At 37.7% G+C, this 27,846-nt stretch overlaps 3 protein-coding genes across 8 annotated transcripts; 2 read left to right on the top strand and 1 right to left on the bottom strand.

Annotated features, from left to right (window-relative positions):
• Nucleotides 1–89: 89 nt before the first annotated feature.
• On the top strand, nt 90–9,460 carry LOC102227358 (D(4) dopamine receptor-like). Of its 4 annotated transcripts, none has more exons than XM_023331871.1 (6): nt 90–313; nt 440–504; nt 573–1,072; nt 3,696–3,808; nt 5,032–5,627; nt 8,637–9,460. In XM_023331871.1, the coding sequence occupies exons 3-6, from the start codon at nt 824–826 to the stop codon at nt 8,837–8,839; spliced, it is 1,161 nt and encodes a 386-aa protein (XP_023187639.1). In that variant the 5' UTR covers nt 90–313; nt 440–504; nt 573–823; the 3' UTR covers nt 8,840–9,460. The 4 variants fall into 4 exon arrangements, with proteins under 4 accessions (XP_023187639.1, XP_023187638.1, XP_023187637.1 ...); XM_023331870.1 differs by having other exon boundaries at nt 435–504; XM_023331869.1 differs by having other exon boundaries at nt 90–504.
• Nucleotides 9,461–16,500: 7,040 nt separating this feature from the next.
• On the bottom strand, nt 16,501–21,763 carry sirt3 (sirtuin 3). Of its 3 annotated transcripts, none has more exons than XM_023331975.1 (7): nt 21,566–21,763; nt 21,419–21,470; nt 20,456–20,632; nt 18,557–18,789; nt 18,375–18,475; nt 17,975–18,136; nt 16,501–16,925 (listed from the first exon to the last, which is right to left on the bottom strand). In XM_023331975.1, the coding sequence occupies exons 1-7, from the start codon at nt 21,648–21,650 to the stop codon at nt 16,710–16,712; spliced, it is 1,026 nt and encodes a 341-aa protein (XP_023187743.1). In that variant the 5' UTR covers nt 21,651–21,763; the 3' UTR covers nt 16,501–16,709. The 3 variants fall into 3 exon arrangements, with proteins under 3 accessions (XP_023187743.1, XP_023187744.1, XP_014327636.1); XM_023331976.1 differs by having other exon boundaries at nt 21,402–21,470; nt 21,566–21,612; XM_014472150.2 differs by lacking the exon at nt 21,566–21,763 and having other exon boundaries at nt 20,456–20,642.
• A 277-nt stretch (nt 21,764–22,040) lies between these two features.
• psmd13 (proteasome 26S subunit, non-ATPase 13) lies at nt 22,041–27,337 on the top strand. The gene is made up of 12 exons (XM_005808102.3): nt 22,041–22,246; nt 23,368–23,446; nt 23,546–23,636; nt 23,722–23,765; nt 23,850–23,936; nt 24,517–24,688; nt 24,761–24,840; nt 24,920–25,045; nt 25,352–25,414; nt 26,710–26,790; nt 26,861–26,977; nt 27,059–27,337. Exons 1-12 carry the CDS (start codon nt 22,146–22,148, stop codon nt 27,152–27,154), a joined length of 1,137 nt encoding a protein of 378 aa, XP_005808159.1. The 5' UTR covers nt 22,041–22,145; the 3' UTR covers nt 27,155–27,337.
• Nucleotides 27,338–27,846: the final 509 nt, after the last annotated feature.

Below are 27,846 nucleotides of genomic sequence, written 5' to 3'. Positions count from 1 at the left end.
TAAAGTAAATAATTCCTTAATATTGATTTTTTTTAAAACTGTGCTAATTCCTGGCAGATTATTTCACTTTTAAAACATTTTTCCCATGTTGCAAGTGAAAAAAATCTACCAATTGTATAATCAATAATCAATTTTCAGAATTTATTGGCTTAAAACAAGCTCCCATTTCTTACTGAAAAAGCTGCACGTTAGTTTTGTCGTATTTCAAGTGTACTGAGATATTCACACTAGAAACTAGGCAAAAATACTTAGTAAAATTGTTTGTTTTCTAGTTTATCAGTTTAACTCCGTTGTCTGGACGGTGCATGGAGAGGTGAGATGTTATTATAATCTCCCAGTTTTTGTCTTCATCTGCTATAATTACATTAATTCCCTTAATAAACTATTTATTAAGCCTCCTGTCAGACTTGGAGACTAAAGTGTTTTACTTCCAGTTTAGTCGGCCGCTCTGAAGCTGATTCGTCACCCTGCGCAGATTGGTCACACACACCGAGCAGAGCCGCAGTAAGAAGATTTACGCGCACGGATTTGCTCTTGGCTTCTGATTCGCTAAATTGTTTCTGCATGAGCAGGTTGCAACACGACGGGAGGAAACAGATCCTGCAGGAATCTGTCGGGAACAACAGTGGAAGAAAGTGGAAACTGCGATCGGATGAAGTCTGCGGCTGCGGCGCGGAGGTTTTTGCGCACGGAGAGCGTTGCGCACCGAAGGAACTCGCTTAGAAAGCCGCCGTTTACTGCGTAGCTGCCGGGTTTCCGCTTCATAGATGAAAACCCCACCGGAGAGACCTGGGGGCCCCTCCGTCTGCCACCGCCGGGGACCATGGCGGACAACTTCTCGGACCTGATCAACGAGTCGCTGCCGGCGGCTCCGGTCGCGCACTACAACTTCCCTGCGCTCATATTCGGGATTTTACTGATCATCACCGTCACTGCTGGAAACGTGCTGGTGTGCCTCAGTGTTTACTTGGAGAAGGCTTTGAAAACTACAACCAACTACTTCATAGTGAGTCTGGCGTTTGCGGATTTGCTGCTGGCGGTTCTGGTTCTGCCGCTCTTCGTTTACGCAGAGGTGAGGTGGTTTTTGCGTGAAGAGTAGCTAAAAATATTCCTGTTTTTTTTATTATGAGTGCCTCTTCACTCTGTTACCTCTAAATAAATTCCTGTACAACTTAAAAACAGTTCGACTGGCAGCAAGTTTATCTCAATGCAAAGGTGGAAAAATCATGGAAATGTCTGAGCTCCAAATGTCGATTTATTTTTTCTTTTAGAACTCAGAAATTTCAGATTTCTTCTAGAAAAGTTTCTACTTTTTGAGCTCAGAAAATGTTTAAGTTTTTATTTTTATAGAACATTTTTCAGATTAATCTCAAAATTTCAGATTTTCAACTTTTTGAACTCAGAAATTAAAATGTTTTTCTGGCAAACGTTTGACTTTTTGAGTTAAAAGAAAACAAACGACAGTTTTCTACAAACTAGATGCACATATAGTTCGCTAGCTGGCTACCTTATTAGCTAGCTGGCTAACAGCTGTTCATAAAAAAATCGTATGAAAATTAGAAAATGGTGATTTCCACTACTTATTAACTAACACGTTTTGTCTAAATTAGCTAAATATATTTTTAAAAAACCAAAGTTTTCTACAAAGTAATGTTCAACTTAGCTCATATGCGGGTGTGCTAAGGCTAGTGACCTTTCACCCCAGCCTCAGGTCTTCTGCAGCCTCTAGCCGGTTTTCTTCCAGGATTGTCCTGGATTTTTCTCCATCCATCCCATGAAGCCTGACCAGCTTCAAACTGCATAACAATGTTTGAGCACTTTAGTTAATATTTTTTACACTGGATTTTAAAAAATGACACTTCAATTTTAGTCAAACACAACAATTATTTATTGTTTCATTATAACTTGATAAAAAAATAAGTGTTAGTACTTAAAACAATTAAAAACAAGCAATTTTAGATATGCAAAAATAAGTTTACTAAGTTAGGCAAATAAAAACACAAGAAATCCACAGTTTTTATAGCTGGTGACAAACTTTGATAAAGACAAAACCTCTGGCTATTTTATTTTATTTTTTAACTAAAATGAGACTTAATTAGCAAGCTTTTTCAATAAATATGTGAAAAGAAAAAACCCATTTAAAAATCTAAAACTCTGAGTTTGGAGCATAAAAAGCCCCTTTACATTAAAAGCTTTACGCCATTAGTGTCTTTGTGTTGTAGATATTATTGTTGTAGATCACATCGTAAGACTACAAAGTAACAAAATTACAGACAAATGAGGCGAGTGTGGACTGGAGAGTGATCCAAAATATACAGATGGTTCCAAATTGCGAAATGAGGCAGAAATGCTGCAAAAACACAAGCCTACGGGCGTGCCGTGGTGGCGTGGTGGCGTAGTGGTTAGTGCGACCCGTATTTGGAGGCCTTGAGTCCTTGACGCGGCCGTCGCGGGTTCGATTCCTGGACCCGTTGATATTTGCCAAAAGTCTTCCCCCCTCTCCTTCCCCGTTTCCTGTCAGCCCACTGTCATTTAAGGGACACTAGAGCCACAAAAGAATAAATAAAAAAACAACATGCCTACATGTTTGGAGTCCATTTCCAGGCAGAAACGCAACAGAAATACAAAACAAACCTAAACGCATTCAGAAAATAGATCTGGTGTTTTGGATGCAAACACCTGCAGATGATTCTAGACTTCCTGACGGAGATTATCAACATGAATCACCAACAGAGGAACACGGGAGTTTCTCTACCGGGTAAATGAGCAGCTATAATTCATATTTCCCAGGTTATCCAGGTGATAAAGGTGTAATCTAACCGTCGTTTGAAAGCTTCCTGCTTGCTTTTCTTCCCTGTCAGCAGGGCCAGTCCAAGCCTTTTTGGGGCCTGAAACAGATTTTTATTTCAGGCCCCCTGTATGATGCATTATCATTACTAAGCTAACTATCATTAGCATTATTTGTAATTACATCATGACAGATTTATTATTTCTAATTTAACCTTATATGAGTAACAGATATAAAAATATTATTTATATTTTAAAATACAGATTGGTATTTAAGTGTCCCATACCTGAAAGTAACATCAGCTGATAAAACCTAAATTTAAAGTAAACATGTTTGATATTTTATATTTCAAATGGACGGCAGAAATCATCACAGATGAACAATTATTTCTATAGTAACTATAAAAAACAATGTAGGAATAGTTTTACAATGAGTAATCGCATTTAGTTTGTATTATTCAATAGTATTTTAAATAAAAAAAAAAATATATATATATATATATAAGTAGTATTTTATACATATATTTTAATCCTGCCAGCTTGGTTCCCATGGGCGCCCCCTGGTGGTGTGGGGGTCATAAACATATGCCTTGGGCCGGCTCTGCCTGTTAAAAAGCCCAGTTTTTGATCTTGTTACCTCGCAGTGAGGCGTCACACCGCCGGCATGCAGGCCCTGGATTAGAGACGTCAGCGTGCGTTCACCTGCAGACGGCGGGGGAAAGTGGGCGTGGCCTGAATGTTTGTGTTCAGGATTACACATTTTCTCACTGGGATTTGGGTCAGCTAATGACGTGCTGTGTGTGTGTGTGTGTGTGTGTGTGTGTGTGTGTGTGTGTGTGCGTGTGTGTGTGTGTGTGTGTGTGTGTGTGTGCGTGTGTGTGTGTGTGTGTGTGTATGTTCTGGAGCAGTTTCAGGGCGGAGTTTGGACCCTGAACATGACGATATGCGACGGTCTGATGACCATGGACGTGATGCTGTGTACGGCATCGATCTTCAACCTGTGTGCCATCAGCGTGGACCGGTGGGTTTCCACCTTACTGTGGTCCGGATCACTGGTTTTACTGGATCTGTTTGGATTTTAGCCACTTTTTCAGTCAATCAAGGTTTTTAACTCTGTGTTCTGCTAATTACCAAACAAAACATCTTTTACTGACTGAGTTCATTTAAAACTTTTGAGAAAGAATAAATCTTCACCTGTTCAGACAATAACGCTGCTGTAATTTCACTGATAGACTCAATTTGTTTAATTGGAACAAAATTGCAACATTTGTTACATTTTCAAACTTTGCCCAGGATAAATTGTTCCAGATGTCATTTCAGTAAACACTAACATTGCTGTTTTGAGACCATTTTCAAGTAATATTATGGTAACAACAGGACATCTGAAAACTCAATAAACTTTAAATTCTAATGAGCATTTAACCCTGCAACTGGAAACATCTTAAATGTGCAAATAAAACAACAAATAAGATGAATTATGGAGTCTCTGTAAACAAAACTGTCCTTCAAAAAAGGGCTGGTTGAGGCCAAAGGATCTGACTGAAGACTTTTGTCATCCAGATTTTGGCAGAAGGAGAGAAAAAAATTATTCAAATGAAAATTATTGAATTTGTTTTAATTTATCACATGATTAATTGATTTATTGCTAGTTGCGACAGGCCTATTTTCAGCCACTGTGGTTTTCTTTCACATTGCACGGTGTCAAATGATCCAAACTAGTTGATAAACCTATTCCCCTCCTCGCCTGTGGGGGCACTGCACCAAAGACCACTGAAGGAAGCAACAGGAAAACCTCTGAAGCACAACATTGAGCACAACTTCCTTCTTCATAAAATTTAAACAAACAAAAGTGGAGTGGCATCAGATTTTAGCGGCTGTAGGAGTTTTCTTGTGTCTTTGAAACCAAATAAATGTAAACTACATCCAACATTTGCTGCTAAGCTAGCTGCTACATTACAAGGACATTTCCTGCAGCAAATGTCTAGAAATAATCTGTTCGATTCATTAAGAAATTCTCTTTCAGTTACTTACTACACCATGTCTTTTTCATTATGCTTTAACTTATAGCGTAGATTTGAAAATATTTAGCATTATAGCAATTCTATAGAAATCCAGAAAAAATGGCTTTGGGTCAAAGAGCTTTTTTTGGTCCTAATTCTGTTAAAAAGTATCAAAGTTTTCCTTTGTTTTAAAACCTGGAAGAAAACCAAACTTCTATTGATGTAGCTCATGTTTTTTTTCCAGGTTCATTGCGGTGTCCATACCGCTGAATTACAACCGTAAACACGTGGACTACCGGCAGCTCATCCTGCTGTCCGCCACCTGGCTGCTGGCCTTGGCCGTCGCCTCGCCCGTCATCTTCGGCATCAACAACGTGCCCAACCGCGATACCAGAGAGTGCAAACTGGAGGACAACAACTACGTGGTGTACTCGTCCGTCTGCTCCTTCTTCATCCCCTGCCCCATCATGGTGCTGCTCTACTTTGGGGTTTTTCGAGGTCTGAAGCGGTGGGAGGAGACGCGGAAGGCCAAGCTGCGCAGCAGCATCGAGGCGTGCCGGAAGCTGCAACGGAGCAGCGTGGTCGGCGGCGCCCTGCCCCCGATGATGGGCACCATCCCCGGGGCGCTGCCCATGCCGCTGCCCAGGATCATAGAGAGAGATCTGGCCCAGTCTCGCATGGACGACTCGGGCGACTACATCCAGCAGGAGATTCCTTATCCACGGCAGTACAGGGAAAACTCAGTGCCAACAGTGAGATTCAACCAGCAGCAAGTCAAGAAGAGGGCGAAGATCAACAGCAGGGAACGGAAAGCTATGAGGGTCCTACCGGTTGTAGTAGGTGAGTAAAAGAAAATGGAAAACCAGGATTTAATGAGAACTGCTTTAAATATTATTCTGTGTGCTTTTGTGAGCTCTTGGATGAGGCCGTTGGAGTATTTTTGGCATTGTGGTCCCTCTGGAGACTAGTAATGGCTCCCCAAATCCAGATTATGACTCAGTCTCTCCCTTGGAGTGTTTTCTCACCTGATAGTCCGGTAGACTCAGATAAATTGGCCTAATTTAGAGCAGAAATGTGGAGTGCCGTTTGGTGATTTTATTTTAATATTTTTGTCACTGATCAACTCCCAACAAAATGGCGCCCAACATTATGGCGCCCAACTTGGGGCGGTTCTGTCAGTTTCTCTTGTCATCTGTGGTTAATTTTTCAATCCGTTAATGTTTGTTCTGAAGCTAAAGGTTATTTCACCCTGATGGTCCACTAGATTTGGTTTGATTGGGGACCAAAGTTGCAACATTAGTTACATTTTAAGCTGCTGCAGTTCTCTTTCACACCAATCAAACCCTTTGAAAAACCCGTTCCCCTCCTCGCCTGTGGGGGCGCTGCACCAAGAACCATTGAAGGAAACAACATTAAAACCTCTGAAGAAGACACTGAGCACAACTTCCTTCATGAAATGTAAACAAAAATGCAGTGATGTCAGATTTTAGCGGTTGTAGTTTTTCTTTTTTTCTTTGGTTAAAGACCACAAGCCATTATTCCTCCTAGTGCTGGTCTTATCATTTGTTTTGGTTATATTTACCCATAATGCCCTGCACTTTAGTCCATTTCCTGCTTTTGGAGCGGTCTCCAGTCTGCTTGGTGTTCACATATCGATTTGAACCACACTAGAGTTCACTTAACCTGAACCCACAGTGAGGTTTGTAGGAGAAACAGATTCCCTTTATGGGTCCCATTGAGCATTCACACCTCCCCAAACGAACCGGACTTTCTGGGGGTTCAAAATCCAAATCCAAACGGTCTGGATTTGGATTAAAGTGGGCTGAACAGGACTGGTGGGGAAATACCCTTAAGGTAAATTAACACCAGCCCTGTTAAGTCCAACTTGAGTCCGTCTAAAAGGTTCGGTTTGTTTGAGGTGCGAATGCATTATTGAATTCTGATCCACCTACAAATCTAGGTTTCAGTTTGAAATTAACTCTGGTTCGGTTCGAATGCATATGTGAACGGCAAGCGGATTGGAAACCGTTCCAAAAGCAGGAAGTGGACTACAGCGCAGAGCATTCGGGGTAAAAAAACCAAAACCGATCCACTAAGCTCACGCTAGCGGGAGAAATGGCTTGTGTTTTCTTAGCAAAGACAAAAGAGAAATCCTTGAGGCGCTAAAATCTGATGTCACTGCATTTTTGTTTAGATTTGGTGAAGAAGGAAGTTGTGCTCAGTGTCTTCTTCAGAGGCTTTCATGTTTTCTTCAGTGGTTCTTGGTGCCCGGCCCCCACAGGCCAGGAGGGGAACAGGTTGCTCAAAGGTTTGGTTGGTTTGAGTCAGAGCAGAGAGAAAGATGGAGATAAAATAAATGTTAAAACTTTGGTCCCAATCGAACCAAGTCTACCGGAATGTCAGGTGGAAAAGCTCATGGTAACCATGGTGACCAAACAAGGTCCAGAACGTTTAAATGCAAATTAGTCCTTTAATTTAGCACCAACTAAAGATGGGAACCAGACACCAACTTCATTGCCATTAGCCATTAGCAATAGCTAATACTAGCATTCAGGTCACTGATGACACTAAACAACCTCACTTGGTTTGTGAATCTTCCTGCAGACTCTGATCAGAGCTCTTAGGCGAGGAGGTCTACCTTCCTGCAGGTCATCCTGAGTCCCGGGATAAAAGCGGCGCTCCTGACCAACCGTAGCTCCTCATGTAGCGCTGTCACAGCTTAAAGCCTGCAATCCAATTATCACACAACACATGATGTTAAACTCAGACTGAGGAAACAGCCTGAGATCCAGTCAGCGGCTGGTTTCAGCAACACACGAGTTTTATTCCTCATCATGCTGAGAAGCAAAATAAAATGTTCTGTTTTACATTCAAAACAAACATAATTGGGTGCAAACCGCTCAGCTAAGCAGATTTTAATTCAACATTGGTTTAATTACATTGGGTTGTACAACATTAAACTCTTCAGAATAATGAGTGACGAAATCAATTTTACTGAAAACAAAGCAGATGTTTTCTGTCTGACTCTCGATTTCTCACATCATTGAGGACAAGCTGTAGTTTACACTTTGTTTCTACACAGCTGCCTTAAGGTCTGGACTTTGAGTAGGCCACTGCAACATCTTGATTCTTTTCTTATTTCAGTTTTTCTCTCGTTGACTTGCTGATCGTTCTGTCGATAATCCAGTCTGGTTCATCTTCTGCTGCTGAATTGATGGGCCTCAAATTTGACTGTTTTGGCCCAAAGAAAAACAAAACAATAAAATTACAAAAATAATGTCATTTTACATTATTACTAAAAATACAATAAATACAACAAATTTGTATACAATATAAATAGATTGTATACAATTTATACAATAAATTTGTATTAATAAGAAAATAAAAGTCATAAAATTACAAAAATAAACTCATAAGGGAATACAGTAAAAGTTAAACAAGAATAAAGTCATAATATTTCAAGCCTAAAGTCAAAATAATAATACAAATAAAGTTGTAGTATTACAAGAATAAAGTCGTATGAGAATAAGGTCAAAATAATACAAAAATAAAATAATAAAATTACGAGAATAAAGCTAAAATAATGCAAGATTAAAGTCATATTAATTTGGAATCAAGGTCATAAAATTGTGGGAATAAAGTCAAAACTACATGAGAATAAAGTCAGACATGCAGTGTTGTCTTTATTATAATACGTTTTATCTCATTTCTTTATTATTATTTTTTTCTTTACCTAGCCCTAATAATTTTAATCATCTCATCTGTAAAATCAGACCTGACCCTTTAAATCTGACCAGATTCCCACCGTTCGGATCTCTTAACCTGCGGTTCTCCTCTTCGTCTGTTCAGGCTGCTTCCTGTTCTGCTGGACGCCGTTCTTCGTGGTGCACACGATGCGAGCGTTGTGCCTGACGTGCAACATCCCCGACGCGCTGATGAGCACCGTCACCTGGCTCGGCTACGTCAACAGCGCCCTCAATCCCATCATCTACACCATGTTCAACACGGAGTTCAAGAAGTTCTTCAAGAAATGTTTCCGCAGCTGCTGCTGACAGCAGGTTGCTGCCTCCACAGACTGAAACACCAGAGGAGGTTTGGGTTCATAACCTCAGACTGGGACGTTTCCAGTTCGCGAGCCGAACTGAAAATAAGAGGAAGAAAATTTTGTTAGAATTCTGATTGCATTTGAGGTTTTTATGGATTTTATGTAAAATACAAACAGACTTTGTTTGGTCTGAAATAAAGATTTATTTGACCAGTTCAGATCTTCTGTGGGAGGATGCTGTCTGTCCGCCTATAGCTGGACCTGCTAGCTACAGCGCTGGATAAGAAGATTTAGAAGGAGACTGAAGAACACAAGATATCTGGAAAGATTTATCCAATAGCAAAACCTTTGGTGGGCACTGCTAGCTTAAAAGCTAGCTGCACTAATGCTAAAGCACTAACCATAAACTTTAGTTCTGCTAACACTAAAGCACTAACCATAAACTTTAGTTCTGCTAACGCTAAAGAACTAACCATAAACTTTAGGTCTGCTAACTCTAAAGAACTAACCATAAACTTTAGTTCTGCTAACTCTAAAGAACTAACCATAAACTTTAGTTCTGCTAACGCTAAAGAACTAACCATAAACTTTAGTTCTGCTAATGCTAAAGCACTAACCATAAACTTTAGTTCTGCTAACGCTAAAGCACTAACCATAAACTTTAGTTCTGCTAACGCTAAAGCACTAACCATAAACTTTAGTTCTGCTAACGCTAAAGCACTAACCATAAACTTTAGTTCTGCTAACGCTAAAGCACTAACTATAAACTTTAGTTCTGCTAATGCTAAAGTACAACAAAGTATTGGGGCCACACTAGGAAAATGTTTAAAAATAAAATGAGAATAAAGTGTGAATAAAACAATAATAAAGTCATAGTATTCCAATAATAAAGTTAAAATAGTATGAGAATAAAGTTGCAGTATTTTGAGAATATTGTGAAGTTTTATGACTTTATTCTTATATTACAACTATATGCTTGTAATATTTTGACTTTATTTAAATACATTTTTGTTCCACTTCATATTATGACTTTATTATTGTCATTTTGTTTCAACTTTGTTCTCATATTACAACCTTATTCTTGTACAACTTTATAAAAGTTGGATTGTCAGAAAGTCAAAATATTACAACTTTATTCTCGTATGAGTTTACTCTCATAATATTATGACTTTATTCTCATATTATTTACACTTTATTGTTTATATTTTTTGTAATTTTATGTTTTTGTTTGCATGGCTCTACGTAGTAGTCAGTTGTACTAAAGTGCTACACTAACTAACACGTGTTTAGCAGACGCTAATGCTAAAGTGCTAGGATGCTAAGTTTCGCGTGAAAGTGAATCACAGCAGTGGAAAATGTAAATGTTGCAATTTTGGTCTGAAATCGAACCGATTCGGTGATTATCATGTTATAAACGGGTTATAATAGTTTTGGGTTATTCATCAATGTCTTTTTGTTTTTCTACTTTAGTTAGTTTTAACAAGTTTTTAGAGTGTTTGCTAGTTTTCATTAGTTACAGCAGTAGTTTTTTAAATACTTTGGTATGTTTTAGGTGTTGCACGTTTTTGACGACATAGGAGAGCAGATTTTTATTTCTGTGAGAGAAAACTGTAAAATACTTAAAGCTTATAAAGAAACTGAGAGCAGCTCTGGCGATGCTTTTTGATCGATGTTACATTAAATGAGACGAGTTCTGAATAGAAACCCAGCTGAGACGTGCAAATTGGACACCAGAGGACTCACACTGGGTGTTATTAAATATTAAGCAGAAATGTCTTCTGCTCCAATCTGCAGTCCTGCAGCAGGAAGGTTAGAGACGACGTCAGAAATGAAGCAGCGTTCCAGACTTTGATGTTTATCCTGGACCAAAAAGGAGAAACGGGCGTCAGCTCTCAACAAAACACCAACATTTGTGAACTCAACTTGCTCCAGAGTTGTTTATCTGGAAAAACTACATCATTGTTACCAGAACCAGAACTAATCAAGGTGAGGCAGCGTTCAGTTTTTAATCTCTTCAAACAGCTTTTAAAGGTGTTGTGTGTTTTCCAGTCACCTAGTGAAACTTTATATCACAATCAAGTTCCTGTTACCATCAGTTGTTATAAAAATGCTACATATGTCAAACATGACTTATAAGAAATTTGACTTCCTGTCATAACGCCTTAACCCAACCACTGCCAACGGCTCCAACAGCTGCAACCGAGGCAAACTGGTGATTATCCTCACATCTAAAGAGCATTTGCTGTTAGATACATGAAGAATAACTTCTCATTCTGACTCTCATCTAACCTCCATCTGTCGCAGCCGAATACTTCAGATGGTGACTGATTGGTGAGCAGAGAGCTGTCTGCTGTTTCTGGTGTTTCATGCATCATTACATGATGCTAAATTTGCTCAGTGGACGAATGACTTCCTGTGAGCAGATGTGAGCAGGATATAAATGGCGGCGCTGGAGAGGCGATAAATGGAGACGCTGGACACCTTTTCAGCTCTGAATGTCTTTATGTTTGCTTAGTCAGCGGGATGAGGCAGAAACAGAGGAGTTCATCCCTATAAGAGACAACTAGACTTTCCTTTGTGATCTATTCCTATATATTTAAATAGTTCTGCACCTGAGTCGTTGTGACTTGTGAAATGTCCTCACTTGAAAAACCTTATTTCTCAAAAACACAACTATCTGTTCCTTCAGAAAATGTTTTAGACCTTAAGGCAGAGGAAATGTTTCATTATCCAGAATCTAGTAAACAACTGGAGTCTGCTGCTGTGCAATGAAATAAATCAGAAAAATCCAATGGAAGCCCAGAAAGGCCTGTCAAAAAATAAAATAAATAAAAAGTAAACACATAAATTATTTTTGTTACAACTTTACACGTTATCTAAGACAGAGTGTTAGTGCCAGGCAAAGAAAAAAATTACAAGAATAAAGTCATATGACAAAAAGTCAAAAATATTAGAATAAATTTGTAGTAACAATTAAAAACTCATATTATGAGAGTAATATAATGTTACAAGAACAAAGTCACACAACAAATGTCATATTGTGAGATTAGTTGTGATAGAACGAGAAAAAAAGTCGTAATGTTACAAAAATAGATATAAGACCAAATGTCATACGACAAAAAGTCATAACATTATGAGAGCCAGCAGCCATTGTACAGTGCAATCAACGGAAAAACCAGCTGACTAAACGTGGTGGAGTCTGGCTTGAGTTGCTAGGTAACAGGCAGAGTTCCACTGGGGTTGCTAGGTAACGAGCAGTGCCTGCTGATTTCAGCAGTTTCAAAAGCTGGATGTTTTTGAAAAAGTTAATTTTCAAGAACTCAAACAAATATTAAATTATTGCCAAAAAGTGCTTGGGTGTGTTTTTTCAGAATCAGTTGAGACCCAAAATGAAAGTATGAAAGTGAAACAAATTTTAATTTTGGTTGACTTTAAATTACTTTTAAATAACTGAAGCTAACATAGTTACTTGATTGTGCTATGAAATGGCACTTTGTGCCTGGTAAATCGTCGCAACATTGAAACACTTTAAACACAAACCCCTCAACACAGTGTAGCCAAAGTATACAAACAAAACCAACAATAAAACATAAAATATTGTAAAACTATTGATGATAATCAGCTGATCTCAATGAAAACAAACCACGTGAAAAGTGAGACAGATGATGAATAATAACCAAAATGTTTTAACGTTTTTCCTCCGAGAAGAACATGAACACAGACAGAAAAGGTTTCACGTAAACTACATTACTTGTTATTTTCAAAGCAGCACTTTGAAATGCATTTTGCTCCAGACGGGACAGAAAATCAGGTAACGTGTGATCAGTGTGAGGATTTGATTTAGGAGGCACTGAAGTTCGTCGGATCTGTAATGATCTGCAACACAACAACCTATAAAAACCTGAGAGAGATCAGAGTCTGAAAACGTGTTCAGGTTCAAATAAAAAATACATTTAAATCTCTGCGGTTTATCCCAATCCCAGAGTATTAATTACCTCCCAAATCCTCAGTTTTATTTATTATTATTATTATTATTATTATTATTATTATTATTATTATTATTTTTATTATTATCTTACAGATGGCAACAAATTTATTAGAAACTTCACAGCCACTTCTTCTACTCATCTAAATGCGATAGCAAAGGATGAAGGGATGTTACTGAGCTGCAGCGCCCCCTGTTGGCACCTAAAGCCAAATTAGCAGCAAATCCATACTGTGCAGGAAAAAACACCATAAGTTTTAATAAAATAGAGGAAAAACTGGAGCTAAATCTCCACTTTGTGTTTGCATAGATGTTGGTGTTACTGCTGCAGTCCAGCTAGTGGTTACAGGAAGTTAGAAAAGCTGTGGTTTGAACTCACATCAACAATTATTTAAAAATGTGCTGCACAATCCATTTGTTGGGTTTTAAGGTGAGATATTTAGCAGGAGAACTAAAGGTGCGTTCACACCCGCCCTGTTTAGTCCACTTTTAACTAAATATCACTGCGTATGTGTAGAAAGTTTGGTTCATTTGGTGAGGTGTGAATGATTAATCAAACCAAAAAGTGAACTCCTGTCCACCTAACTTTATTGTCGTAACCTTAGGTTTCTTTTCTTAGTGTAGCCCTAACACTCCATCATAGGTTTAAGCACTAAATGCCAGTAAATTTGCTGTGAAATTGTTAAAATTTTACCTCTTCGTTTAAATAAAATGAAGCCTGAGGAGGAGTGAGCTTCTCTTCTACATTTCAGCGTTTTTTCCTACCAGTTCAGTTTAAATCAAAATGTGTAGCAGCTGCATTACTGCATGGTATTCCTTCACAATGAAGGTTTAAAAAAGGTGAGAGGTCTTTTGTTTCTCTGCAGGATTTCTGGTAATGGACCCGTCGCCGTGGCGACGAAATGAAATGGAAATCAGAGCTTTTGCAATTGTGTTAATGCTGGTTTATTTGAACGTTAAACACAAATAAATGAGCTCATGGGTGATCCGTTTGATTGATCGGCTTTCACACTTCAGATCATAAATGTATCCGGAAATGTGATTCCAACTGTTGGAAAACTCCTAAACATTCCCTCTGAATCTGCATTCAGAAACTTTAGGATCCATAATGTGGAAAGAAACTGAAAAGAATAAACAGAAATAAATCTATGAAGAGCATTTTTAACTGTTTTGCAAATGTTTCATTGCATTTATAAGATTTAAACATATTTACTGTATTAGTCAAGTTTTTATAAAAAGACTACTCAACTACTGTATAATTTATAACTTATCATTTAATATCTAAAAATGACAAAAAGTAGAGACAAAGTACATTTTTAAACCTATGAAACTTTAACAAAACCTGCAGGTAAGTGTCTGTGTCTGTAAATGTTTGGTTACTCACCGTGGGTAAAGTATCCAGGAAAACTTGGAAATATAAGTTTCAAAAGTCAAAAAATTTGCAAGAAAAAAACAGAAAATTTGAAGTCGAAAATTTCCTACTTTTGAAAATGTCTGAGATTAGAAGTTTTCCTGAGTTTTTTTGGCAGAATTTTACTCTTTTTTTCTTTCTGCAATGGTCTTAAATGTGCCATCATATATTACTCTGTAAAAAAAAAGATATTTTCAGTGCTGGGAGAAAACATCACACATACTGACGCATCGCTGGGAATAATTCATATTTTTCTGTCTTCTTTTCTGACAATCCAGATTTGCGGGTAAATACCAGAACTGCTTTTATTTTCAGAAATTGGTCATTTATTGTTTTACCTTTACGGGCTCCGCTGTGTTCCGTCAGCTGGACAACATTTCTACACGTTTAAGACTCAGGAAACTATTTTAGCTGCACTCTGGCTCCCCCTGCTGGCCGCTGTAAACGTTCCTGTTTGATTTCCATTTAAAGGGAAATTAATTCACATCATCTCTCTTTTTTGAGAATTTGTAATGAGTTTTAATCGATTATAAAAACAAACAATTGATAAATTAGTCGAATTTCTTCAGAATCTCTTTTTTTAAAATATCTGTAAACGAATTTTTGAGACTTATTGCTACTTATTTGCTTAATCTAAGGCCAGTTAAATAGATTCTACATTTGTCTTTTACCTTAGAGATTAATCGTGTCATGGTGCAAATACTAAAATTATTTTAATTTTAATATACAATTAAATACTTTTTTATTGACAGTAAAAGAATTATGGATGCACTTATTTAATAAAGAAAATAAGTTTCTAAATAGTTTTAGATTATAAAATCTAAAACTAAATATTTATTACACTTTGACATAAAAATGGAAATATGGAATATTTATGGAAATATGTGAGTAAAACTGTGCAAATAACATTCTGAAGGCCAAAATTAAATTAATAAAAAAGGAAAATACAGAATTAAATTTAGAAACATAAGCGGAAGACAATTATAAATAAATAAATAGATAAATTAAATAGATAAATAGCAATAAAATAATTCATTTTAATAGCATCAGTTTTATTCAGTGATATTGGCAGATTTATTCTTTTGAGCCAGTGGTCCCCAAACTACGGCCCGCGGGCCAGATGCGGCCCGCCTCCACATTTGGTCCGGCCCCCTGAACAATACCAGAGTATTTTCATATATGTGCATTTTTATTTGATAAGTTGGACTTTTGCAATAAAATAAATGTTAGTAATGAACTTTATTATTAACTACTAGTTAGTAACTATTTTATACATGCATATAATTGACCCTAACCCTTTTTTTTATGTGGAGAACCCAGTGTTATTTGGTTATTATTTATTTCATAAATAGTGTTATTTCCTAACTATTGTTCTATGAAGAATCCAGAAAAGGTTATTTGATTGTGCTTTCTGAAAAACAATACATTTTTATGTTTAGCACTCTTACAATCGTCACACTTTTTCTGTTACAAACTGACCCCGGCCCCCATCAGAGAAGGGACAAGTTATGTGGCCCTCACAGGAGAAAGTTTGGGGACCCCTGTTTTGAGCCAATGACGTTAAAATTGAAGACCATCATATATTGCAAAACAATAACCAGTAGTAGCTTAAAAATTTTAAAATTACATGCATCTGACTTAATAAATAACTAAATGTTTAAAAATGCAAACATTCTCCATGATGAAGGAGCCGAAACGTTTTCATTTCAGTTTTCTAACCACAAACAAATAATCAGTTACAGGAGCTGAAAGTTGCTTGTTTAAAGAAACCAGAAGAAAGAAACATTAAATAAAATTAAACATTTCAGATGTAACTAAAAGTTCAAATGAGAACTAAATTATTCACAACTTAAAACCTTATTTGATCTGGTGACTACAGTGATGGTAGTAAAATAGAGACCAGAACACAGCAGCTGTTACCACAGCAACTGTTACCACAGCAGCATATTACGCCATCGGAGACAGAAAAAAATCAGTTAATTTCAGCCAAAAACTCAGAAATTTCATAAGTGGAAAATGTTCAACTCTTCAGCTTTTCAACTCAGAAATTTCCATGTTTTCTTTCTAGAAAACTTCTAAGATTATTCTAAAAAAATCTGTTTTATTCTTTTTAGCAAATTTGGGACTTAAAACTCAGGAATTTCCACGTTTTTTTCTCAAAGGTGTGTAAGATTAATCTAAAAATTTCAGATTTTTTTCAAGCTAAATTTTTGACTTTAAACTCAGAAATTTTCATGTGTTTTCTAGAAAGTTTCTAAAATTAACCTGAACATTTTTGAGTTTTTTGGCAGAAATTTACTCCTCCTTTTATATTATCTACAATGGCCCTCATACGCCGTCGGACGTCACAGACTTTGATTTCTCATAAAACTGAGAGCAAACAAACCGAGTTCTGCTCAGTTTCTTCTGCTCTGAAAATCAGAGCAAAACTCAGAAGAAGAAACAACAAATCTTAACAAATTTAAAAACCCAGAAAAATCATCAAATTTCCTGACTTCCGGCCGCCATTAGAGCGTCCAGCTCGCGAGTCCAGTCCAGAGCGTCGACGAGTTCCTTCACGCCGCTGACCACGTCACCCAGCTGAGTGACGTCATGAGGCCGCCGCCCCCACGCGAAGGGCCCCACCAGGTCCCGGTTGATGAGGAGGCGGGGCACGGAGCTGCGCACGGCTCCGGCCAGGCTGGCAAACGGCTCCACCTGCAGGCCAGAAAACGTGGCTTTTCAGCGCTAAAACCAGCCGCACAAACGTCCTGCAGACAAGTTTTGGTTGCTAGGTAACGTGGCTGGGGTTGCTAGGTAACGGCGCAGTTCCTGTGGAACGTGACTTAACAGGCGGGAGATTTTTGAAACGGCTCAAGATAAAACCCACCACACCTTCAGAATTAAGTTTTTATCATAATTTTTTAATATATGCTGAAACAATATACAGCACATTAGAATTATATATTTAAATATGTTGGTGTGCCACAATAAATAATAATCAATTAATCAATCACATGATAAATTAAACCAAGCTCAATCATTTCCATTTTCATGATTTATTGTTTTTCTCTTTCAACCAAAAACTAGATGACTAAAGTCTTCAGTTCGGTGCTTTGGTCTCAATTAGCCTTTAGTTTTTTGAAGGACAAGTTTGTTTGCAGAGACTTCCTAATTCAATTTATGTGTTGTTTCTGTTGTTTTGTTGATTTATTTTGGATATTTTAAATGTCTTCCAGTTCCAGTGTTAATGCTCATTAGGACTTCAATATTATTGATCTCTAAGAGAGTGTCATTGCATTATTACACCATTACAATTTACTTGAAAATGGTTTCAAAACAACAATATTATTGTTTATCACAAAAACTTCTGGGACAATGTATCGTCCATATATGTAGCTTATGTTATATACGCATCCTAACCATAATCAGTGTTTGAAATGGATATAAATATCATGAAACGTTAACATTTACTTTGTTTAAAAAATAAAGTCTAGAATAAAGTCTCTTCAACAGGTTGCGTTCTCGCTCTTAGTTAGGGAAACCAGGGCAAAAAATGTCAAATTGTTCCATGTGAACTAGGCTGTAGCTGACACACCAACATGCAGAAGCCTTATCTGACGATCCACCCACCCTCCGCCCTGGCTGCAGTAAAATATCCAAGTCTTGACCGGTCCGCTGTGATAAAACGGTTGGGGACAACTGTCTTAAAAAACGTGGAGCGAAGAAAACAAAGTGGCACCATGTTTGGTTGCTATGACGCTCACCTCCAGTGATGTTCCCATGACGATCAGCAGGTCGGCCAGTGGGAAATCTGTCAGGTACTTGAAGAAACTCAGAGGAAGTTCCTCTCCAAAAAACACGATGTCAGGCTTCACCACGCCCTTACAGGTGGGACACCGAGGGACGGCCCCGCTCATCACCTCTGGCTGAAAACATGACAGCTTGGTTCATACCTACCAAGATGGCTGCCAGCTACAAAGTTCCCGGAAGTGTAGCGTCATATGAGACGTATTTATTAGCAAGTTTTTAGCATTTTGCTAATTTCATTCCAACTTGGCAAAATTAGCATTTTGCAAAATGAGGTGTATTTTCAGTAATGTTCACAGTCCCATTTAAGTCAAATCCATTAAATTCATAAAGTGAAGTGAAGACTTTGTGACTCACTCTGAGCTCCTCGCCGTCATATTTCCGCAGGCAGGAGGTGCAGGTGGCGGTTGCAAACGTGCCGTGGGCCTCCACCAGCATCTCCGGAGGAACTCCTGCAACTTGATCCACAAACAGCAGAGAGCAAACATTAAAACACAACAACACCCATCTGGACTGCAGGGAGCTTTGGAAATACCTACGTCTCTCCAGCCCGTCGATGTTCTGCGTGTACATCCGCAGCAGCTGGCCCTTCTGGTGAAGCAGGCGGACAAAGTAGTGGGTCAGGTTGGGCTGGTAGTTACCCGGGTACAGCTCTTTGGCCAGGGCGAAGAAGGGATTTGGGTTTCGATGGAAGAATCCGATCTCGAAGATGGCCTCGGCGTATGGCAGGTCGTACTGCTGCAGGTTGTCATACAGGCCGCTGCCCGGAGACCTGCAGGTCCAGAAAACAAAAATGCATATATACATATATAATTACATGTATTATATATGTTATAATATATGTAATTATACATATGTAATTAACAAAGATTACATATACAATTTTTGTTAATTATATATGTAAATAGTCTTAATTTAAATGTGACTCATGCAAAATTTTGTGTTTATGCTGATGATTCTGTTTTATATTGTTCTGGTTTCTCACTAACAGTGATTTCAAGCATCCATCCATTCAGCCATTATTTTACATGCATATCCCTAATGACCAAGGGATCATTAATATGATCCCTAATGAGGTCGCAAGGGGTGCTGGTTGCTTTTAATCATTTAAAGTCAAATCTTTATCAACTAAGTCTTGTTTTAGGCTGTTTTCCCACCTGATAGTCTGGTACATTTGGATCGATTGGGAACCAAATTTGCAACATTTGCTACATTTTCAGCTGCTGCAGTTCATTTCCACGCTGGACTGTGACAACCGAACCAAACTAATTGGAAAACCTGTTCCCTTCCTGGCCTGTGGGGGCACTGCACCAAAAATCACTGAAGGAAACGACACAAAAACCTCTGGAGACACTGAGTGCAACTTCCTTCTTCAACAAATGTAAACAAAAATGGAGTGGCGTCAGATTTTAGCAGTTGAAGGATTTCTCTATTGTCATTTCTCCTGCTCATGCTAGACTAGCATGTTCTAATTTTGGTTGTATTTACCCAGAATGCCTTGCGCTGTAATCCACTTCCTGCTTTTCTAGCAGCAGTGGTGGAAAGTAATGAAGTACAAGTACTTCGTTACTGTACTTAAGTACAATTATTGTGTATCTGTACTTTATTTAAGTAGATTTAATAATGGATACTGTCGACTTTTATTCCACTACATTTTACAGTAAGTATCTGTACTTTATACACTACATTTCTACAAAACTGCCGCGTTACTCGTTACATCCAAGTGGCATTGCGCTTTTTTCCGTTAAAATGTGAAGTTCAGGGACTTGACAAGGCGCTGTAAAATCCAAGCAATAACGTGACTTACTGATTACGTGTGTCTGCTGTCACCCATCGCCTCCCCGTTTCACTCGCACGCGGAGCTCCAAGACATGCGCAGTGGTTTCCTCTGAGCGGGACAAGATGTCTGTCTAATCGTCAGTAATAGAATTCCGCTACATAATTCCGCTGTGTATTTGTACATTTACTCAAGTACATTTTTTGAGTACTTTCTCCACCACTGTGTAGCAGTATCTGGTCCGCTTGGTGTTCACATATGCATTCAAACCGCACCAGAGTTCACCTCAACCGAACCCAGGCCGAGGTTTGTAGGCAGAACAGAGGTCACTTTTTTTGGTCCGATTACGAACTTTCTAGGCAAACGGACTGGAGTTGGATTAAAGCAGACTAAACAGGTGAATGCTCAGTTAAGTACAAATAAATCAAAGGTGATGCTGTATTCTAATTGGAAATTTGAAAGTAAGGATTTTCCAGTCATTACTACAACTGTAGATCTGAAAATTGAAAAGGTGTCACTGTATGAATATTTAGGATTTTTAAATGATGATTCTTTGTCTTTTACTTCCCACATTCAACAGCTGGTGAAGAAGTTGAGATTAAAATTGGGATTTTATTTCAGGATCAGCTCCTATCTGCCAATCAGAGGCGGGTATTTGCACCTGAAATCTGGGATGCCGCTCGGAGTGCTGATCCCGGCTCCGGCCATCACCACCACCCTTTTGCAGCGCCGCTCTCGGATGTTTTTGGCGACATCCTGCAGAGTCTGCGGCCGAACGGATTCACCTCCACCACCAAACAGTCCCCTGATTATTATCCTCTGGAGAAACGACTCCTGTCTGAGAAGAACTGAACATTTTTATCAGCAAAAACTTCACTAAAAAACAGAAACAAAGACCAAGCAGATTTATTTCATTCTTATTACATTTGAATGTCACATTTAAAGTTAAATCATTAATACTTTTAGCTGAAAAAAAGTTTTTGTAACTAATTTAAACTGTTTTCCCGCCCAGGAAACAAGAGGAAACATGTAGTTCAGGTATAATACTGTTTATCTTAATTTCCGAGTTGGGTAGTAACTTCATTTACCTGAGTCATTTTAGGGAAAAAATTACTTTTAGGAGTTTTTTAAAACTACGCTGCAAATTATACTTTCACTTGAGTAACTTTATTGCTTTACTCTTACTTGAGTAAAATTTCTGGATACTCTTATGCCTGTGAGTAACTTCTCTGAATCAAGAACAATCTTGTCTGAATCAAAAATTCACCAAATATTGATACACACCTGCAGTTTTTGGAAAAGTTTCATACGTTTTATATTTTAAAAAATTATGGAAAATGTTTCTTTTATCTGATGTTATTTTGTAAAATTAATTGTTATTTTGGTCTTTAAAATACCAAGATTTCCAAATATCTTTATACATCGGTAAGTCTCATGATGGGATTTTTAAATATGATTTTACCAGTTTCTCTGTATCTTTTTGCTGTTGAGTAATAATTTGACTTTTACTTCAGTAAAAAATATGTTGAAGTAGTTCTACTATTACTTGAGTACAATTTTTGAGTACTTTACTCAAATCCTGGTTTATTTATAAAAACATATGTCACCTCAGCAGGAGAAGTACCTGAACAAAGATACTGAACTTTCAACTGGACTCAACCTACAGGGACCGAAACCTGCAAAGAAAACCAGCGCAATGTCATGTATTATTATTTATTTTATTTTTTTATTACCAGTTCTGGTGGAAGAGTTTAGCTGTCAGTCCACTAACCTTTTGCACGAATCGTCCTGGCTGCTACTGAACTCAACCTGCGGTCCAAACAACACAGTCTGACAGCTAAAGACAAGCCAGCCATCCCGCAGGATCGGTTCGGATCCGGTTCTGTTGGTTTATGAAGACCGACACCTCCTAGCAACCCTTAAAATCACGCCAACGTGAGGGAAGCTGTCAGTTTTCCTGCTAAGATATTTGCTGTAGTCCTTTTTTGAATGCTACATTCATGGTAACTCGGAAATAGCAGGTTCAACAAGACCCAATTAAGTTTGTTTGGATACGTCAGTGGTGTCTTTTGTCACGTTTAGATTGATCCGTGGTTCAACACACATAAATCAAACACGTGGTTACTTATCATGTTTCTGTAGATCGTAATAACATTGAATCAGCTAGGTTATACGCTTATTTTTGATGAACGGACGGCTGATGGGACCCTAAATCTTACTTCCCATACACCTTTGCGACGTGCAGCTGCGCAGACGCAGACTGTGAGCACAGAAGGCTACATAACGTTAGCGGATAGTTTAACAACACTCACCAGCTTTCTGTCTAAAAAAATCTTTATTTTGTTTCTACCATGAAAGATGTCAGCGGGTACCTCAAACAACAACAGAGCAGCAGCTCCACGCCAGAAATGGCGGCGGAGTGGCACGCTATGGAGGATTTCTACAACAAAAGGTAAAAAGTTAGCTGTTAGCTTAGCTTCCGTTAGCTTTCCCATTGATTCTAAATGGCACGCTGAGTCATTGAGCTAAGGATAGCTAACTAAAAAACAATATTAAAAGCTTATTGTAATGGTTTATGTAAACATTTAATCTGACTATGTCAAAATGAATAGGTTTTTATTTAAGTTCAGTTTGTGACATATTTACTACTTGCTGACGGACAATTTTGTTTAGGGACTTTATAGTTCATAATTATGTTTTAGGTCATTTATTTGTTTAAAATGTCTTCCAGTTTGAGTTTTAAGCTCAGATTGAATTTCTAAACTCTTTAGAAATTCAAAATTATTGATCCTGGAGAAAATGATTATTTTTTATTAAATAATTTATCGTCAAAATTTATTATTGTGGTGTTGTGATCCATAGCAATCACTATTTAGTGACCAGAAATTGCAAAGAAGTGCTTAGATGCAACATTTTATGCATTCAAACCCAGTTTGGTCATTTGAAAGGACATTCACTGCATTTGTGCACACTCCTTTAAAATGTTGCAGTATTAAACAATGAGTTTATTTCTGGTTTAAAGCACACTGATTATTTTTTAAGCTGTCAAAATGTTATTTTTATTTTATTTCACGCTTTAATTTTTTGTTTCCTTACTTTTTAAAAAATACTACTGATTTAGAAAATATCTTTTTCCATATTTTTATAGATTTTTTTATATACCAGTGATTCCAGTCAGGGACCCTCCTATATATTGTCATGATTGCAATATTTAAAAAATAATTTTTAAGCATACAGATTTTTTTGCTGTCAATTATTTTCTTTTTTTTATATATTTCATATTACATTTTTAAAATACCAATGTTTTTTTTTATTTCTCCTATTTATATATACAATTGTTGATATAAAGATGATTATATCCAAATTTCTATGCAAACCCTTAATGTAAATGTAAACAATTTCACATGATTGTAATTACAAACTTGTAAAGAGAAGTTGAGATTTGAGGGTAGAGGGTTTTGGTATTTAAAAGCAATAGAGTTACAATCATATTTACAGTCTCTACTGCTGATCTGCAGCTGGTTTGTGCATTTCTCTGGGTTTTATTGGTGATTTTGTTTTTATTTTTTGCAGATTGTGGCATCAGTTGACGTTGAAGCTGACAGACTTTGTCAAAGATCCTTTTTTCAAAACAGGAGACGGCCTCATACAGGTAAATACCGACTGTCAGTGTGGCATACAGAGTCTGTTCCTCAAACTACTTCAGGAACCAGAAACTGAGGTTTTAATCTAAATTACTTTTTTTTTGTAGCTGTATGAAAACTTCATCAGTGACTTTGAACACAGAATCAACCCCCTGTCTCTGGTAGAAATCATCCTTTATGTTGCCAAGCAGATGTCAGGTGAGAACCAGAGGACAGATTTTCTTCAAATGTTTTATTTTCACTTCTTTTTGTGTTCATTGAGATGTTTTCTTCTGGTTTCCAGATCCTAAAGATGCCATCACTTTTCTGGAGAAGACCAAAGAGAAGGTCAGTGAAGCCTCAGATTATTTTTCTGTTAATTTTACCGATCACTGTTATTGATCGCTCCGGCCGTGTGTTCGTACCATCCAGGTGAAAAGCAGTGAAGAAGCCGTGATTCTCTGCAAGACGTCCATCGGCCGCCTGAAGCTGGAGATCAGCGATCTTCCTGCCACCAAGGTGACGCAGATTTAAAACGCTGGGAGGCGCGATTCTGAAAACTCAGCTGATTGGTTAATCTAGATCAGGTTCAAATGGGGGGTAAAGTAAGTTAAGATGAAAAAGAAAAAAATTTTAAAATTAATAAATTGAGTCCGTTGTTGTTGTTTTTTTAAATATAAAAATGAATAAAAGGAAGAAACCCTAAAAAATATCAAAGGAAAAATGTGTATATATGGATAAAAGAAAAAATATGCAAAAAATAAATAAAAAGAAAATGAGAAAAATGAGTGAGAAAATAACAACAACAGAAAGAAAAAAAAAAGGAAAAAAATGAATAAAAACATGAAAGGGAAAATTAAAGGAAAAATAAACAAAACTAAGACAAATAGAAAATAGGAAAAAATGAGAGAATGAAGAGAAAAAATGGAAAAATGAATAAAAGGTAAAAACCTCATAGGAAAAAGAAAGGAAAATATAAAATGAAAAAAAATAAAAGGAAGGGAATGAATAAAAGCAGCAACGTAAAAACCGATTGAGAAATGAATGGAAGATGGTCAGTGTTTGCTGATCTTTCTGTCTCTTCATTCTCCGCCTCCAGAAAATCATTGAGGAGGTGGAGGAAATGCTGAATAACTTACCCGGCATCACGTCGGTCCACGGACGGTTCTACGACCTCTCCAGCAAGTATTACCGCATCATCGGGAACCACGCCGCCTACTACAAGGACGCGCTACGCTATCTGGGCTGCGTGGACATCAAAGACCTTCCAGGTGAGAAACTGTAACTGTGGCAACAGCATCTGAAGCTGAGAAAACCGTCTCTGACTCACTTCCTGTCCACAGAAACAGAGAAGCAGGAGAGAGCGTTCACCCTGGGCCTGGCCGGACTCCTGGGGGAGGGAGTTTACAACTTCGGAGAGCTGGTGGGGTTTCCTCTGAAAACTGATGTTATTGTTCGACTCCACAGGCGGGACGCTGACTGTCCTGCTGTTTGCTCTGCAGCTGATGCATCCGGTGCTGGAGACCCTGAGGAACACAGACAAGCAGTGGCTCATTGACACGTTATACGCCTTCAACGCCGGGAACGTGGAGAAGTTCCAGGGCTTCAAGTCTGCATGGGGGCAGCAGGTGGAGCGCCAGCCGAACGCTCTTTATTTAAAAATTACAACTTTATGTTAACGATTGCACTGATTCCACACTAAAACCTCCATATTTGCATCAAAGTATGTTTCCCTTAATTTAAAAATGTAAATCAAAGCACATTCTGGACATATAGACCAAAAAACTCCTTTAGTGACTCAATTCTTCATTTCCAAGAGGAATTAAAGTATGATTTATGTCTTTTAAACCTGAAAAGCAGCCAATTAAATTGATTTGTCTTCACTGATTGTTGATCAATTTTGCATCAATATATTTTTCTCTTATCACCCACAGCCCGACCTCGCAGCTCATGAACCTAAACTGATGCAGAAGATCCAGCTGCTCTGCGTCATGGAGGTGGGTTGGTTTTTCACTTCCTGTTTGATCAGACCTGTTAGTTCAGAATATTACTGTAAAGGTCTTTAAAAGTGTGACTATAAAGTATATAAAGTAGCATGCTAGGTCCTCAGGTCATATGCAATTCACTTGAATTTCTGGATGATGGCCATTTTTCAAGATGGCTGCCGTTTTTGAGCCTTTTAAACCAGTGGCTGCCCTAAACTGTTACCCTTTTCATGACCTCGGTTAACTCTGTCACATCATTTGTTTTTGACTTTGGTCATTTTATTCATACAACTTTAAAGTCATAACATGTGGAAAAATCTGATTTTAACACTGAAAACGTCTTTTTGCTGGTTTCACACCAGTTGTCAACTGGAAAGAGATGAAAATGAGTGACAGACAGAGACAGTCATCTTAATAGCTAGCGTTAGCTTCCGCTAATTTTTTTAATGTGTTTTTGTTTTTTAGTGGGTTAGCATTAGCTTCCACAATTGTTTTGTTTTTAGTGGTTGATGTTAGCTTTAGCTAATGATTTTATGTTTAGCGTTAGCTTCCACATTTTTTTTTGTTTTTAGTGGTTGATGTTAGCTTTAGCTAATGATTTTATGTTTAGCGTTAGCTTCCACATTTTTTTTGTTTAGCATTAGCTTTGATCATTTTTTGTGCTTAGCCATTCTTGTTAATTTTTTTGTTTAGCTTTGGCTAATTGTTTATGTTTAGTGTTCGCATCTGCTATTTTTTTGTTTTGCGGTTTAGCATTAGTTTCTGCTCATTTTTGTGTGTTTAGCATTAGCTCTCGCAAATTTTTTATGTGTTTAGCAGAGATAAGATTACTGTTTAGTAAATTAGTAGCTAGTGAACCTGAGTTTATGGTTAGCTGTGCCCACCCTTGGCAATAATTACTCTTAATAGATCAGTCATTACAACCACGGCAGCCATTTTGAAAAATGTTCATCAGAAAAAAAAACACAAGAATATATTTAGGGTTTCTTTGGTTATCATTAGTCATAAAACATGTTTGGCTAATTGCTGATTTTAGCAGAAAAATAAATTTTCCTTGACAGGCCTGGTGGCCATCTTGAAACATGAAAACAGTATCAGTAAATATGATTGCTGTGGTTCCATTTATGTATGATTTAAACCAAAAGCAGTCATCTGTGATAAGTATTAGTAAACTCCTTGACCATGGGGGCCATCTTGAATATTTCAGTGGCTAACCGGGAACATCTGTTCCCATTTAGGTTCTGGTGTGAGCATGTGAATGGTTTTGCTGGGATATTTCGTCATAATGGGTGTTTGTGTTTTTCCAGATGACGTTCACTCGTCCTGCGAATCACCGACAGCTCACCTTCACAGAAATCGCTCAGAGCGCAAAGATCCCCGTCAACGAGGTTAGGTTGTTTCCTGCAGCTTAGCTGCCGCTGACCTGCTGGGCTGCTGACGTTTGCGTTCCTCCTGCAGGTGGAGCTGCTGGTGATGAAGGCGCTGTCTGTGGGCCTGATCAAAGGGAACATCGACGAAGTGGACCAGAAGGTCCAGATGACCTGGGTGCAGCCCAGAGTTCTGGACCTGCAGCAGGTTGGAGCTCGATCTCAGAACCTCAAACTTCCTCCTGATTTAAACATAAAGTAACCCATAAACCGCCGGTTTCTGCTTCAGATTAAAGGCATGAAGGACCGTTTGGACTCGTGGTGCAGCGACGTTAAGGACATGACGGTTCTGGTGGAGCACCAGGCTCACGACATCCTCACCTGAGCAGGTGTCTCCGTCGATCCGCAGAGGGGGAAAATATCACCAACATTTCTGCTCTTTGTCCTTTTTTTACTGGATGTTCTTTCTTCTGTTACCCTCACTGTTTGTTATCATTTATGTTGTAACATCATCCCCAGAAAAAGACACAAACTGTACAAAATACAAATAAAACGCATATAAAAATGATTCTTCCCTTTAATTTCTTACAGTTTTGTACAACGGAGTGTTAGGGCCAAAATAAGTAAAGAATAAAGTCTGAAAATTACAACTTATTGCCATAATATTCGAACTTAATTCTGTAATATGACATATGTAATAATTTCTAAATATAATTTTATACTCATGACTTTATTTTTGTATTATTTTGATTATTCTGTTAATATTCTGACCTTATTTTCATATTACAACTTTATTCACATTACTGCAACATTATTCTAATATGAGTTTATTGTAATATTCTGAATTTATTCTGGTAATTTTATGATTTTACTCTTGAAATCTAACTTTATGCTCATATCACGACTTTATTCACATATTATTTAAATTACTTCCATAAGTTAATTCTCGTAATAGAAAGACTTTATTTTCAAAATATAACTGTATACCTATATTATTTTGACTTTTTTCTCATAACATTATTTTCTTCTAAAAATCCAACTATAATAAAGTTCTATTAATATTTGTTAAATAATTTC

Source organism: Xiphophorus maculatus, chromosome 4, assembly GCF_002775205.1.
Source record: "Xiphophorus maculatus strain JP 163 A chromosome 4, X_maculatus-5.0-male, whole genome shotgun sequence".
Taxonomy (NCBI): domain Eukaryota; kingdom Metazoa; phylum Chordata; class Actinopteri; order Cyprinodontiformes; family Poeciliidae; genus Xiphophorus; species Xiphophorus maculatus.
Note: the sequence above shows the minus strand (reverse complement) of the source record. Positions and strands in the feature narration are given on the sequence as shown.

What these genes read in the sequence shown, in the direction of transcription:
- LOC102227358 (XM_023331871.1), top strand. Translation starts at nt 824, where the DNA reads ATGGCGGACAACTTCTCGGACCTGATCAACGAGTCGCTGCCGGCGGCT. An exon ending in CGCTCTTCGTTTACGCAGAG is followed by an intron (nt 1,073 to 3,695) that starts GTGAGGTGGTTT and finishes GTTCTGGAGCAG; the next exon opens with TTTCAGGGCGGAGTTTGGAC. An exon ending in GGTCCTACCGGTTGTAGTAG is followed by an intron (nt 5,628 to 8,636) that starts GTGAGTAAAAGA and finishes TCGTCTGTTCAG; the next exon opens with GCTGCTTCCTGTTCTGCTGG.
- sirt3 (XM_023331975.1), bottom strand. Translation starts at nt 21,650, where the DNA reads ATGGCTGGCTTGTCTTTAGCTGTCAGACTGTGTTGTTTGGACCGCAGG. An exon ending in CAGGACGATTCGTGCAAAAG is followed by an intron (nt 21,471 to 21,565) that starts GTTAGTGGACTG and finishes TTTTCTTTGCAG; the next exon opens with GTTTCGGTCCCTGTAGGTTG. An exon ending in CATCGACGGGCTGGAGAGAC is followed by an intron (nt 18,476 to 18,556) that starts GTAGGTATTTCC and finishes TTGTGGATCAAG; the next exon opens with TTGCAGGAGTTCCTCCGGAG.
- psmd13 (XM_005808102.3), top strand. Translation starts at nt 22,146, where the DNA reads ATGAAAGATGTCAGCGGGTACCTCAAACAACAACAGAGCAGCAGCTCC. An exon ending in GCGATCTTCCTGCCACCAAG is followed by an intron (nt 23,937 to 24,516) that starts GTGACGCAGATT and finishes CTCCGCCTCCAG; the next exon opens with AAAATCATTGAGGAGGTGGA. An exon ending in CAAAGATCCCCGTCAACGAG is followed by an intron (nt 26,791 to 26,860) that starts GTTAGGTTGTTT and finishes TTCCTCCTGCAG; the next exon opens with GTGGAGCTGCTGGTGATGAA.